Consider the following 13,884-nt stretch of genomic DNA (forward strand, 5'->3'; position numbering starts at 1 on the left):
AAATAAGTCACTCTTGGGGCTGGAGCGATAGCACAGTGGGTAGGGTGTTTGCCTTGCACGTGGCCAACCCGGGTTCAGTTCCCAGCCTCCCATATGGTCCCCTGAGCACCGCCAGGGGTGGTTCCTGAGTGCACAGCCAGGAGTAATCCCTGTGCATCGCCAGGTGCGACCCAAAAAGCAAAAAAAAAAAAAAAAAGAAAGAAAGAAAGAAATTCTTATGTCAGGAACTAGGAATTAAAACCAAAAACTATAACCAATGAACAAAAAAAAAAAATTCCAATCACCACCATTACTCAGGAAATTACAAGATTTTTTAGAAGCTCTGAGTCAGAATAAAGACCAAATCTTATGAAATCACATGTATGATCTAACTTTCCCTCTAAATTAGTACTCCTAGGGGAAAATATTTTCATCAGTAATCCTTTACTGTAAAAATACCCCTTACAGTCCTTAAACCTACTATTTTCAAGGGGAAAAAAAATATGAGAAATGCTTTTGAGGCTGACCAATAAAATGATGCTACATTTATTGTGCAAAAATTAACAATGGCTTAAACTACAAAACAGTAGCTGAACGTAAGATGCTGTTTCCTGGAGTGTTGACCTGGAATTCATTCACCCTTTAAGAGAAGACATCCCAGCTCGCATAATTTCATCGACCAGGAGAATGTTGGTGGCAATCACGGTGCTGAGGGAAAGATGAGAGGGTGAGGAAAACCTGCCCTCCTCCAGCCAGCCCCTTCTGCGGCTCCTCCCCGCCCAGCAATCTTCAGCTACTAAAGGTAATTTGTTCTTCAATGATGTCAGTATGAAGTTTCATGAGACAAAGTCATTGAAAATACAAACATCGCTCCTGTATTATAATTTCAATTCCTTTGTTGATAACGTGGAAGCCTGATTTTGCATCGCAGTAAAACTGAGCTCATTTTTAGCACATCATTTGATGTTTTCCCACTCTGAATATGGCACTATTCCTTCTTTCACTTCCCTCTCAAATAAACAGCAAGACTAACATTTCCAGTGTTGAAACAACATTGTAAAAGGGACTATATAATTTGAAAGCTAGTTTTCAATAACTGAACATCATGTATTCATACACTTAACCATTTGCTCACTGTAGTGTGGCAAAAATGAAAAAATGTTGATGTTCTCAATGATGCCCCAGAAAGCCTTTTCTTAATAGAAACTTACCAAGAATGAAGAAGTTGTTTTTTCACACAGTAATTATCCCAAACTCCTTCATCTGCTGCTATCATTGGTTCGCCTACAAAGCAATAAACAAACTACAATCTTGACATATCCTTATAGTATTGGTTGTATGTTTTAAGACCATTTATCATGCCATCAAAATTACTATTTTCAAGGGAAAAAATATGAGAGGAACTGTATTTCCTGACTTTGAATTGTACTGTTAAGATAGGGTAATCACAACTGTGTGTTACTGGAACTAAGACAGACTCACAGACCAGTGAAAAAGAATTGAAAGCCCTGAAGTAAAACCTTAGGGATCTGTGGACAATTAACCTATGACAAAGGGGCTAAGTATATGAAATGAATCAAGGAAAGTCTCTTTAACAAACAGTGCCGGGAAAACTGGACAGTCACATGTAAAAAAAAAAAACTGAAACTGTATCTCACATCATTCACAAAAGTTAAAGTGGATTAAAGGCTTCAAGATTAGACCAGAGTCCAAAACATATAATGAGAAATACAGAATAATTCTATAGGAAATAGACCTCAAAGGTGTCTTTAATGATTTGACTCCAGAGACAAAGAAAACAAAACCAAAAATAAACAAATGTGATAGAACAAATTAGAAAGATTTTGCAGGCCAAAAAATAAAATAAAATAAAAAGACATTTATATAATGAGAAAATATTTGTACAAAAAAAGACATTAAATTAAGAGCTAATATTTAAATCCAAGATTTATAATGCACTAACAAAACTTTCTTTAAAAATCAATAACCCCATTCAAAAATCTATAACCCCATTCAAAAATAGAGAGAGGAGATGAACAGACACTTGCCCAAGAAGATATGTGGATAACTAGTAGGAATGTGAAAAAGTGCTCATCATGTCACTTATGATTAGGGAAACTCAAATCAAAACCAGTGAGAGGCACATATGCTGCCTGAGCCCATGTGCTGCTTGTGCCCATGTGGCCGAGCACATGTGGTGCCCGAGCACATGTGTAGCCCGCATCTCCCCCCTTGAGATGTGTACTTTCATGCTTTCGTGTCCAGTGCTAGGATGTGTGTAGAGCTCTCTCCATCTTCGGAGGAGCCCCCGTTCTTTCTTGAGCGCGTTACTCCTACTGGTTTTTCTTTCCCACGTATCCCTTCCTCCTTCCCTAAGACCTTCTAAATAAAATCTGCTACTTCAAAAAAAAAAAAAAAAACCAGTGAGATATCTTACACTAGTAAGAATGAGACTTATAAAAAATAAAAATAAATAATTAAAAAAGGACTGGAAACAAGTGTTTGAGGGAATGTGGTTAAACAATAAAAAGGGGCAGAGTGCTAATACAGCAAGTAGGGAGTTTGCCTTGCACGTGACCAACCCAGGTTCGATCCCTCACACCCCATCTGGTCCCTGGCATCCCATGTCTATGAGAAGCACATAACATGGGTGATCACACACTGCTGGCTGGCTTTCTTCCAGCTGTACGCCCCCCTCACCTGTCTTGTTTGGGGCACTAGTAGTTCCTCTTCTATCTCCTTTGCTGGTTCCCCACCCCACCCGCCAAAGTCTTTAATGCTGGAAGCCTCAGAGTCTCAAATCAAGATCTATCTCTCTCTCTCTCTGTCTCTCTCTCTCTCCGCCCCCCACACTTCTTCTCCCTTCATTCCCCCACCCCCTTCCTTCCTCCTCCCTTTCCCTTAGTCCCCTTCCCCCTCTCTCTTCCCCTCTCTTCCCACTCTGAATATGAACCATACACAATGGGCAACTCTTTAGTTCTTATCTCCAAATCACGTTTCTCTCTTCAGCTCCAGGTTTTTACTTTTGGTCATTTATACTTTACTTGAAAATCTACACTTTTGACTTGGCTAAATCTCAGGACTGATCACTTGTCACCACACCCTGCTCCAGCCAGTCTCCTCTGGAGCAGTAAAGAGAAGAGGCCCTCCAACTCTCCAGGTCTCCAGAAGGTGCCTTCCCACAGAGGAGCCAGCGTCAGTGCCAGCAAGCACGCCTGTACCTTGTTGCCTGGGGCTCAAAGCTGCCCCCATCCCACTCCAAGCCAGAGACTTTATTGATTGATTGATTGATTGATTGATTGATTGATTTTGATCCAAGTGAGAGACTTTAGACTGGCCCGTCCACCCCGGCATGGGCATACAGTTCTATTTCCTCTGTCCTTTCCTTCCCCAAAAACATAGGGCTAGCTGATCCCTCTGCCCAGAACAATCTTTCCTCAGTTACCACATGGCTAACTTTGTTGCTGCCTTTTATTTTTTTAATTAAGCATATTCTCAGTGAGGCCTACCCTAACCAAAAAGATTGCAACCAACCCCCTTCAAACTCATCTATACTAGTACTCATAATTATCATATACTGTTCTTTCCTTCTCATAGTTTTAATGGCATCTTTACTACATAAGATACAACAATTCAATGTATTGCTTTTTTTAAGCTGCTGAGGGTGGTTTTTTGCCTCTGAAGAAACCTGTGTTCTCTCTTAAACGTGTATCACTCTTTCTTCTCCTCACACATTTCTCTAAATTTCTTTCAATAAAACTATTTTTGCCTCACTAAAAAATTTAAAATAATAAACTGCGAAGGGAACGTGTTATTATATTTTAGTGCCTATCCTGCCTCCTATAAAGTAAGAACACAGGGCAGGGCGTTCTGACTCTTGCTCTGTATAAATCTCAAAAGCCAAACAACAAACACTATTTCTTAAATGAATTAACATTTTCTTCTTAAAATTTCAAAAGAGAGCAAATAGGGGCCAGAGAGACAGCACAGCAGCACAGCGGGTCAGGTGCTGGTCTTATGTGTGGACAACTCAGGGTCAATCCCTGGCACCACAGAGCTCTCCTGAGACCTGCCAGTGACCCCCGAGAGCAGAGCCAGGAGGAAGCCCTGAGCACAATCAGGTGTGGCCCAATGGCCTCACCACCCCCTACCACACACACACACATAAAATAGTGAAGTAGTGATGAAGCTCAGCAATAGAGTGTCTTGCGTGTGTGTGGCTCTGAGTTTGATCCCCAGTGCCACACGTACAAAAATTTTAAAATTCAAAAGTATGTTAAAGTACTCAACATTTAAATAGCAAAATCACCTAAACCAAATCCCCTGACTCTAAATACTAGGTCACTGTATTATAACTTCGGTCTTTCTTCTTTTTTTTGTTTTTAGGTCACACTCAGTAGTGTTCAAGGACTTACTCCTGGTTCTGCACTCAGGGATTACTCCTGGCAGGTCTTGAGGGACCATACGGGTAAGGATCAACCTGGGATCAGATCAGACCTGCCTGGTAGCATGCAAGGCAAGTACCTTACTTGCTGTACTATCTCTCTGGCCCACCTCTATTTTGCTTATGCAGAAGTTTGCCTTCACTTTCTTTTCTTTTTTTTTTTTTTTTTTTTTGCTTTTTGGGTCACACCTGGTGATGCACAGGGGTTACTCCTGGCTCTGCACTCAGGAATTACTCCTGGCAGTGCTCAGGGGACCATATGGGATGCTGGGAATTGAACCCAGGTCGACCACGTGCAAGGCAAACACCCTACCCGATGTGCTATCATACCAGACCCCTGCCTTCACTTTCTTACCTGTATTCAAATCTATGCCGACAGCTTGTTTTGATTCTGAATGTTCAGCCTGAACTTTTACTAGTGTTTCCTGCAGGTCAAAACCAGAATTCTGAGCAAGAACCTGTACAGTAAAAAAGAATAGAGAATGAATGTGTGAAATACCTTCACATATATAAATATTCATGTATTTGAAAATTAAATGCAAAAAATAAAGGCAGTCTGGTGAAATCATATCCACAATAGAGCAATCGTCTCATTCTGAAGAATTCCATTCCTGATCTAAACAAAATTATTTTGAGTATCTAATACTTTCATGCTTTCTTAAAACATATTCCCTATGTACATTTCCCCTACCATACTCCACTCCATTAATTTCGCTCCTTGCAAAAGAAGTAAAAATAAACATGGAAGAAAGCAGAATGATACTGTTTTCTTAGCTCCTCAGTCACCCGCCTTCCAGTTATACCTGAAAAAGGGGACATGCATTTTCTGTAGCATCTTGAGCTTGTTAATATGACAAGGGATGAAGACACCTGCATTCTAAACCAGATTTATTTCCAAGTGGTCCCAAACCAATAGCTGATGGGTGAGAAGGTAGCACTGATATTCAACAGGTTTACCCACATGTGTCAACAATGAATTCATTTCTTTGCCGCTTTTTTAGAGGAAGATAAAGAAAGCTGAGTAACAAGGATTACATAAATCATGAATATTTTGAAAGCAAGTAACAAAGAGACTTTGTTAGCATTATTATTAATGCCTTGATTCATGGTAATAGCATTTGAAACAATTTATCTGTGGTTCACAATCAAATTAATGCCAGAAAAAAAGGAAATAGCAGTTCTTTGATCTCATAATAAAAGGAAAATATATGGTTTGTCGTTTTTTTCTAGGATTTACAATGCCAATGACAATGTAAGCAAGTATTTGGAGTTGCTAAATAGCTAGTCACTTTCACTTTGCACAATTTAAAATGATAAAGCATTTTATGTCATCAGCAAAATAAAGGTCAGACTAAATTTCAGTTAAACTTTTAAATTCAGGAGCTGGAGCAATAGTACAGCAGGTAGGGCATTTGCCTTGCACGCCATCAACCCGGGTTCGATTCCCAGCATCCCATATGGTTCCACTAAGCACCGCCAGGAGTAATTCCTGAGTGCAATGCCAGGAGTAACCCCTGTGCATCGCCCAGTGTGATCCATAAAGAGAAAAAGGACTATAGCAATAGCACAGCAGGTAGGGCATTTGCCTTGCACTCGGTCAACCCAGGTTCGATTCCCAGCATTCCATACAGTCCCCCGAGCACCGCCAGGAGTAATTCCTGAGTGCATGAGCCAGAGTAACCTCTGTGCAAAAGCTGGGTGTGACTCAAAAAGAAAAAAAAAAACCTTTTACATTCAAAATTCTTCTTTTTTTTTTTTTCATTGAATCACCATGTGGAAAGTTACAAAGCTTTCAGGCTTAAGTCTCAGTTACACAATGCTTGAACACCCATCCCTTCACCAGTGCACATATTCCACCACCAAGAACCACAGTAAACCTCCCCCCCACCCCCAGCCCCCACCCCACCTGTGTAGCTGATAAAATTCTTCATTTTATCATTAGTTATCATGAATATCATGAATATCATGAAAGAAATTTTTAGAGCTCAGACAAGGAAATAAGGGGAAAATATCACTATCCACAAAACTCCTACAAGGTTTCTGAACTGCGGTGCCCAGAGTGTCCCTACTTTGGTTGCAAAATAGCTTAGATATAAAAATGAAAGAAAAAAATTTTAAACAAAGTAGTTTAGGTAAAACTGTAAGGAAGAGTAAATAGATAATATGGGACACTGTTTTTTATACATAAATATAAAAAGAATTAAATTCTTTAATTGACTGTTGAGACTGGAGCACAGCAGGTAGGACGTTTGCCTTGCATGCAGCCAGCCCGGGTTCGATTCCTCTGTCCCTCTCAGAAAGCCCGACAAGCTACCAAGAGTATCCCACCCGCACGACAGAGACTGTGGCAAGCTACCCGTGGCATATTCGATATGTCAAAAACAGTAACTACAAGTCTCACAATGAAGACGTTACTGGTGCCCACTCGAGCAAATCAATGAACAACAGGACAACAGTGCTACAGTGCTAACTGATTGTTGAGTAGTTTGCAATATTATAGAATTTCAAGGGTTTGGCTTTATACCTCTATATGTATATAGTACCACTCCGTCCACCTCTAAATCCCTCAGTCCTCCCCACCCGATTCCCTTTACCTAACCAGCACAGTTTTCACGGGTGAGGTCATTTTGTGGTTGAATACCTGTTGCTTTAGTTACCTCATGTTCCATAGAAGAGTGGATTGTCTTTCTAATTCTTATTTCACTTAGAAATGTAGATGGCATCTTAAAAAACACTTACATCGAACCAGTTGTTCTGTGACCATTGACATAACTGTACCTTAGGAATAATGAGTAAAGCATCAGCAAAAGCCTGGACCCCAAGACGAGCTCTTCCTTTTACGGTGTGTTTGTAGGAAATAAGGGCATCAGCTATTGCCACTTCGACTGCACCCGCTCCTGGAACCACACAGCCTAGTAAGAAAAAAAATAGTCATACAAGTCATAGAGAAAAAAATTAAAAATAAATGAATAAAAACAGCTGGCTAATCAAGTATTTTCAATTCTCTTTCCTAAGTAAAAATGTATTATACAGAAGTAAAACAAGCTGCCTAGCTCAGCGATTACTCAGACATCGCATGAAGCAGACTGAATTTATATACCATTAAATAATTAAGCAAGGTACAGATAACAGGCCACAGTTTATTTCATCCCTTATCTTCTGGCAAATAAGAGGAAACATTTCTTCCATTTTCCTCTTATTCTTTTATGACTGCATTTATAAAAGGTAGTTATTTATCATTTATAGTGGTGGGTATTAACTGTAATGCCTGATTTGAACATTTTTAGGCCAGTGTAATTAGAACACAGTTTTGGGTTTGGAATTCATGGTACTCAATGAAGTATTTCTTTTCTGTACTAGTGCAGAACCCATACAGCTACCTACAGGAGAAAGAAAAAAATGATGTAGTCTTCTTTTTTTTCCCAGAAAGTAGGCAAGTTAATTGGAAAGTAAAAGAAAAATGAAAAGGAACTCCACATGGGGGGAGGAACTTAGTACAGGACTAAATTCTATGGTCTTATTATTCTAAACCAAAAGCTCTAGTTAGACGCATCAATTTTCACATCAGGACATCAGGACATGACTTTTATACTTAGATGTTTACATAATCACAGCTTATATGGTTATATAAAGTTTTTGAACAAGCAAATATGCTTTGGAACCAATGAGTGTTAAAAAAAAAATGAAGGGCTGGAGAGATAGTACAGCAGGTAGGACGCTTGCATTGCATGTGGTCAACCCAGGTAACCCCAGGTACCTATATGACCCCAAATCCCACCAGGTGTGATCCCTGAGCGTAGAGTCCTGAGAACCATCAGGAGTTAGCAAAGTAGTTGATCACAGTAAGTGTACCAAGACTAAGTCCTAGACTGCCCATCACCATGATGCAGGGTACCAGGAGGGCACTCACTCCCACAGCCGCCAGCTCACATTGTACCCCTCAGAGGTATAATAATGACCTCAGGTAGATTCTTTTACTCAGGTTAATGTTTTCAAGGTCATCCATGTTATTGTGTCTGATTCCTTTTTGTGAGTAAATCTCCTTTGAATGCACACACGTGTTGTTCATTCTCTTATCAGTCAATGGGTATCTGTATTATTTCCATTGTTTATCACTTATAATGTGTGGACAGATCTTTTCAGCTCTCTTTTGCATATGCCCAAGTATAGATGTGCTAGGTCATATAGTAACTTTATGTTTAAAGTCTTATTTTCTTCTTTTTTCTCTATTGTTTGGCTTGGGGTCTACAGTTCTTGGTGTTCAGGGGCCATTCTGGCTGTGTTCAGGGGCTACTCCTGGTCACATTGCCTGGTTCATAATATCCAGGCCTTGGCATGCAGAGCTCATACTCCAGATTCTGAGTCAGCTCTCTAGAACAACATTTAATTTTTCTTTTCTTCCTTCCTTCCTTTATTTCTCTCTTTCTTTCTTTCTTTTTTTTTGAGGAACTTCTTATTTTCCAAAACTTTCCACCAGCACTGTGCAGGTAGCAATTTTTCTACATCTTTGCCAACATTTATTAATGTCCATTTTTTATTATGCCATCATAACAGTTGTGAAATGGCTGCGGTTTTGATTTTCACTTCCTGAATGATTAAAGAGGTTGAACATCTTTTGATGTGCTTAATAATTCTATTTTAGACATGCTTTGCAGTGACTTATCTGCCCTAATTATGACTTTTAGAAGTCATAAATTACAAGTAAATAACAACTACTACCATTTCTTAAAATTATGCTACCCCTGAGATAACGAAACGAGCTCAAGCTGTAAAAGCTTCTCCAGGTTTTCAAAAATAAATTTCTAAAAATAAAAAAAATAGCACTATCACACTGAATGTTTTTTTTAACTTCATAAACAGAAGTTAATTAAAAGGGCAGCAATACACAGTTAGGGAAATAGCTCAAAAGGCTAGAGCACAGGACTTGCATTTATAAGTCCCTAAATATCCAACCCTCAGCACCACACATGTCCCCAGACCCCGAGAGGCCCCCAGGCAGCACGGGTTTCCAACCAATTCTGTAAAGGCAAGTAAACAAGGAGGGGCAGCATACCATCAAGAATATTCCAGAAGAGGGAGAATTCAAGGACGGGAATGCAAGCTTTGTATGCATGAGGCCCTGGCCTGATACCCCATCACTGCATGGTCTGCCAGCACTGCCAGGAACAATCTCCAAGCACGAGTCAGAAGTGGCCCCTGAGCACCACTGAGTATAGCCCCAAAACCATAAAAACTACTGTATAGAGATCTGGGGGTATGGCTTAGTGGAGCAAGTATCACAACTAAAGTGTGTAAAAACCACAACCAAATTGTGCAGACTGTGAGTACCACAACTAAGTGTGGGAACTCCACAAGCAAATATGTGACCCCCCCTACCACCACCACCCAGTCATCATAGCAAAGGTAGCAAAGCAAGGGGAGAAGGAGCCAGAGTGACAGTACAGCGGGCAGGGCACTTGCCTTGCATGCAGCCGACCCAGGTTAAATCCCCCAGAACCCCATATGGTTCCCTGAGTCCCGCCAGAAGTAATTTCTGAGTGCAGAGCCAGGAATTACTTCAGTGTAATTCCTTCAGTGTTGCTGGGTGTGACCCAAAAACAAACAAGGGGAGACCCGAAGGGGGGAGTGGGGGGAGACTAGGGAGAGACAGCAGAACAGGTGGCCACTTGGCATGTATGCAGCCAACCTGGGTTGGATCCTCAGCACCACGTATGGTTCCCTATAGCTCCACCAGGAGTGATCCCCGAGTGCCTGGACCAGGAGTGAGCCTTGAGCACAGCCAGCTGTGGCCCAAAACCAAAATCAAAAAAATAAATAAATAAATAAAAATATAGAAGTTTTATTCTGCCATGGAAACAGAGCCTACCATCCTCAATGGCGTTTTTGATGGAACGAAGCCCATCCCTGACGGTGTCCTTGATTTGGGTGAGAGTATGCTTATTCGGTCCTTTAACCAGCAAGGTTACAGAGCGAGGGTTAACACAGTCCTCGATAAATGTGAACTTTTCTTCACCCTAAGGGGTAATCCAAAAAGGTATCACTTTACTATGCAATGTCATTATGAGGTCAAGACCTACTTTTAGTTTTAGAATCTAATCTTCATGGGAATTTTTATTATCAAACATAAATATATATTAAAAGTGGTGACATTATATTTGAACTTTTAACATTCAGGTAAACTGTAAAATGCAGCCTATTCAGATATCAAAATGTAACACCCGAACAAAAAGATTTAGTATTTTTTAAAATGTATTATATAGTTAAGATAAAGCATTGTATTGGGGTTAATATTTATGGTCTGGTGACATTTATGACAATGGGGTTGACAGTTTACCTCACCTCGACACCATAAGAGTGTCCCAAGACCCCACCCACCCATGCCACGTGTCACTTTCCACCACCACCAGCCATCCTGGATAGCCCTGCCCACAGAACACTCACTAATGCAGACTCATGTACCAGACCAGCATGTCCCAAGTAATCGATACTGAGATCCTCGAGACAATTCACAGCCACTCCACCACAAGCAAGGCAGAGTCTGAAATGACATATATGTCACAATAACTTTGGTTGTGAAATACATAAAGACTCATTTCTATAGGTGAAAAGATACATAGTACAGAAGACCACATTATCTCAGTTTGCAGGTGATGATGGGAGTACCCAAGGCGTGCTCAGGAGATACTGGGTCACTCCCCACAATTCCTAGTCTGCAGAATTCTGGGCTGCGGGCTCCAGCCGAGGGCCTGAGGATGTGGTGCAGCTCAGGCCTTGTGGGGCCAGAGATGAGCAGGGACAGCCCAGTAGTGCTAGAAGCTTACCAGGGCCACAACCATCCATACTCTGGGGGTGGGGAGGTGGGGCATGTGGTACCAGGGATTCAAGTGGGTTCTGGCACATCAAGACATAAATCCTAAAGCCCTCTAACTCTCCCAAGCCCCAGGCTCTAAAAATCTATTTTAAGAAAATATAAAGCTTCCTTGTACTTCGCAAAATTCTGCCGTAGGTTAATCATTTTTATTTTTGACAGTTTCATTTGTTACTAAAATGAAGAAAAGCAATTTGTTCATTTTTACTTTTGCTGACTGTTTACATAAGAGCTTAAAGGAATACACATGGAATGTTTTAAATTTAATCTGCTAAAAAGCTTAGGGTACATTATTGTCTACAGGCTTACCTTTCCATATTTCTTCGTTTTGCTCTGCGAAGAGCTACTATGTCGTGCTTTGCAAGAATATCTAAGGAAAATGGATCAATTCCCTATAATGAATCAATTAGTATAGAAGTTACAAGCATGTTTTAAGTCAGTTCTCAAACATCTTGTCACAGCTCTGCTTCAAGCTCTTAAAAATTAGCTGTATATAAAAAAATTAGTTGTATAATAGTTACTATTTTTAAAAGTATTAGGAAAAAGGGTATTTTAATAACTCTTTCAGATAAATGTGAACATATTTATTTGATAATATACCAAAACAGAACAAGTGGAGATTCCTTAAAAATTAGTTTCAGGGGGAACTGAGCAGTGGGCAAGGTGCTTGTCTGGCATGTGGCTGAGCCGGGTTCAAACCCCAGCAGCCTATATAATCCCCCAAGTACCTCCAGTAGTTCCTGAGTGCAGAGCCAGGAGTAACCCCTGAGCATCTCTGAGTGTGACCAAAAACAAGCAATAAAAGAAAAAATTAGTTGCAGAGGTCAGAGAGATAATGTGCTTGCCTCATGTATGACCGACCCAGGTTTGATCCCCAGCACTACATTTGGTCCCCTGAGACTACCCAAGTGATCCCTGAGTACAGAGCTAGGAGTAAGCCTTGAGCATACCCAGGTATGGCTCAAAACCTCAAAATAAATAAATATACAAAAATTTGTCTGAAAATGCTACTCAAAAATATTTAATCTTGGGGCTGGAGTGATAACACAGCAAGTAGGGCATTTGCCTTGCACACGGTCGACCTGGGTTTGATTCCCAGCATCCCATATGGTCCCCTGAGAACTGCCAGGAGTAATTCCTGAGTGCAAAGCCAGGAATAACCTCTGTGCATCACCAGGTGTCACCCAAAAAGAAAAAAAACTTAATCTCAATGTTGAATACAAAACAAATATCAGGGAGGGGGGCAAAAAAAAAAACAAATATCAATGTACTTTTCTTATTCTTATATACAAATCCATTTATCTATCTTGCACTTTTCTGTTTTAGTTTATTATTTTTGCAGTCCTGCAAATCATCTGGGTCTCACACATGCAAGACATGTCCTGTATAACCGCTGAGTCACATTCCTGATCCTACCTTGTACTTTTAATGAATTGCTTACCAATGTATGATTTAATTACAACATGGATCTTTTAATCATTTAGAAAAAGTTCACTGATGTATTGATATGTTCAAACATTGATATATTTTAATGCTATATGACAGAGAAACTATAACATACTAAAATCATTACTAATATTTGTATAATTACTGCCTTTGTTTTTCCTTTGTGTGTATGTGTGTAGTTCTAGGGGCAGAACCTCTTGTTTCCCCACCAGGCTGTCTTCACCAGGGCCCCCCTTGGAGGGGAGCAGGTTGAGTTTCCCTCACCACCCCAAGCAGAGTCCCAGCAGCCAAAAACCTTCAGAATCAAGCCACAGCCATGCTCAAGGCCACTTTCCACACACTCAGTTGAGCCTCAAGCATGAAGGAACTGACAGAGGAACCCAGTTATGTGGGACCCATGGCTGAGATCTCCAAGCCTGCTCGGATTGGGACTAGGCCTCCTTCACCCAGATCCCCCTTTTTCCAGTAGCTTGGAAAATACCCACAAACTGCCCCCAGCGCCATGTAATCTCATCAATGGCCAAGATCCAGAGACTATAAAACAAAGCTCCCGGGAGAGAGCAATGCAGAACCTCGCACAGCAGAGCCTGGAAAGCTACCCATGGCATATTTGATATGCCAAAAACAGTAACAATAATGAGCCTAACAGTAACAATAATGACCCTGAATGCAACAGGGACGAATGGAGACATTACTGGTGCTAGCTCCAGAAAATCGATGAGCAATTTGACGACAGTGATACAATGATACAGTAGTTCTAGGGATCAAACCCAGGGCCAAACACATGCAAGGCTGGTACTCTACTACTGAGCTCCATCTCTGACCAGAAAGCCTGCAAAAGCATTGGAAAGCTGTCAAGATCACGACTGTGTACATGTTTTCCAAAGGTCTACTTTTTCTATGACTATTTAAATGTTAACGGGAATAACAAATACTATTTGCTGTTTTCCTTGAAGTGACAGGACTGCTTTATTCATTTTTGAGAAATATCTACCAAATATCCACTCACCACAGTTTTGTCTGTCATTCTTGTAAGTAAAAATGTTCCAGGAAAAAAAGTGGCCACTTTAGATCACAACTAACTCAATTACACAAGTACTTTCCTTCAAGATGACCGTATTTCCAAACTAAGCAAGTTTTATGCATA

The 13,884-nt window shown here is 40.6% G+C and overlaps 1 protein-coding gene across 3 annotated transcripts in view; it reads right to left on the bottom strand.

Moving 5' to 3' along the window:
- Positions 1-575: 575 nt before the first annotated feature.
- Positions 576-13,884, bottom strand: part of CCT6B (chaperonin containing TCP1 subunit 6B) — a 29,590-nt gene continuing 16,281 nt past the window's right edge. For all 3 annotated transcript variants that reach the window (XM_004608575.2, XM_055132636.1, XM_004608574.2), the window contains 7 exons: positions 11,601-11,683; positions 10,865-10,961; positions 10,290-10,437; positions 7,202-7,335; positions 4,779-4,881; positions 1,191-1,263; positions 576-687 (listed from right to left, as the gene is read on the bottom strand). In XM_004608575.2, the coding sequence (XP_004608632.1) occupies positions 615-687; positions 1,191-1,263; positions 4,779-4,881; positions 7,202-7,335; positions 10,290-10,437; positions 10,865-10,961; positions 11,601-11,683 (711 nt within the window). In that variant the 3' untranslated portion in view covers positions 576-614. The remainder of the gene's footprint in view (positions 688-1,190; positions 1,264-4,778; positions 4,882-7,201; positions 7,336-10,289; positions 10,438-10,864; positions 10,962-11,600; positions 11,684-13,884) is intronic.

This window comes from Sorex araneus, chromosome 3 (assembly GCF_027595985.1).
Source record: "Sorex araneus isolate mSorAra2 chromosome 3, mSorAra2.pri, whole genome shotgun sequence".
Classification (NCBI taxonomy): Eukaryota; Metazoa; Chordata; class Mammalia; order Eulipotyphla; family Soricidae; genus Sorex; species Sorex araneus.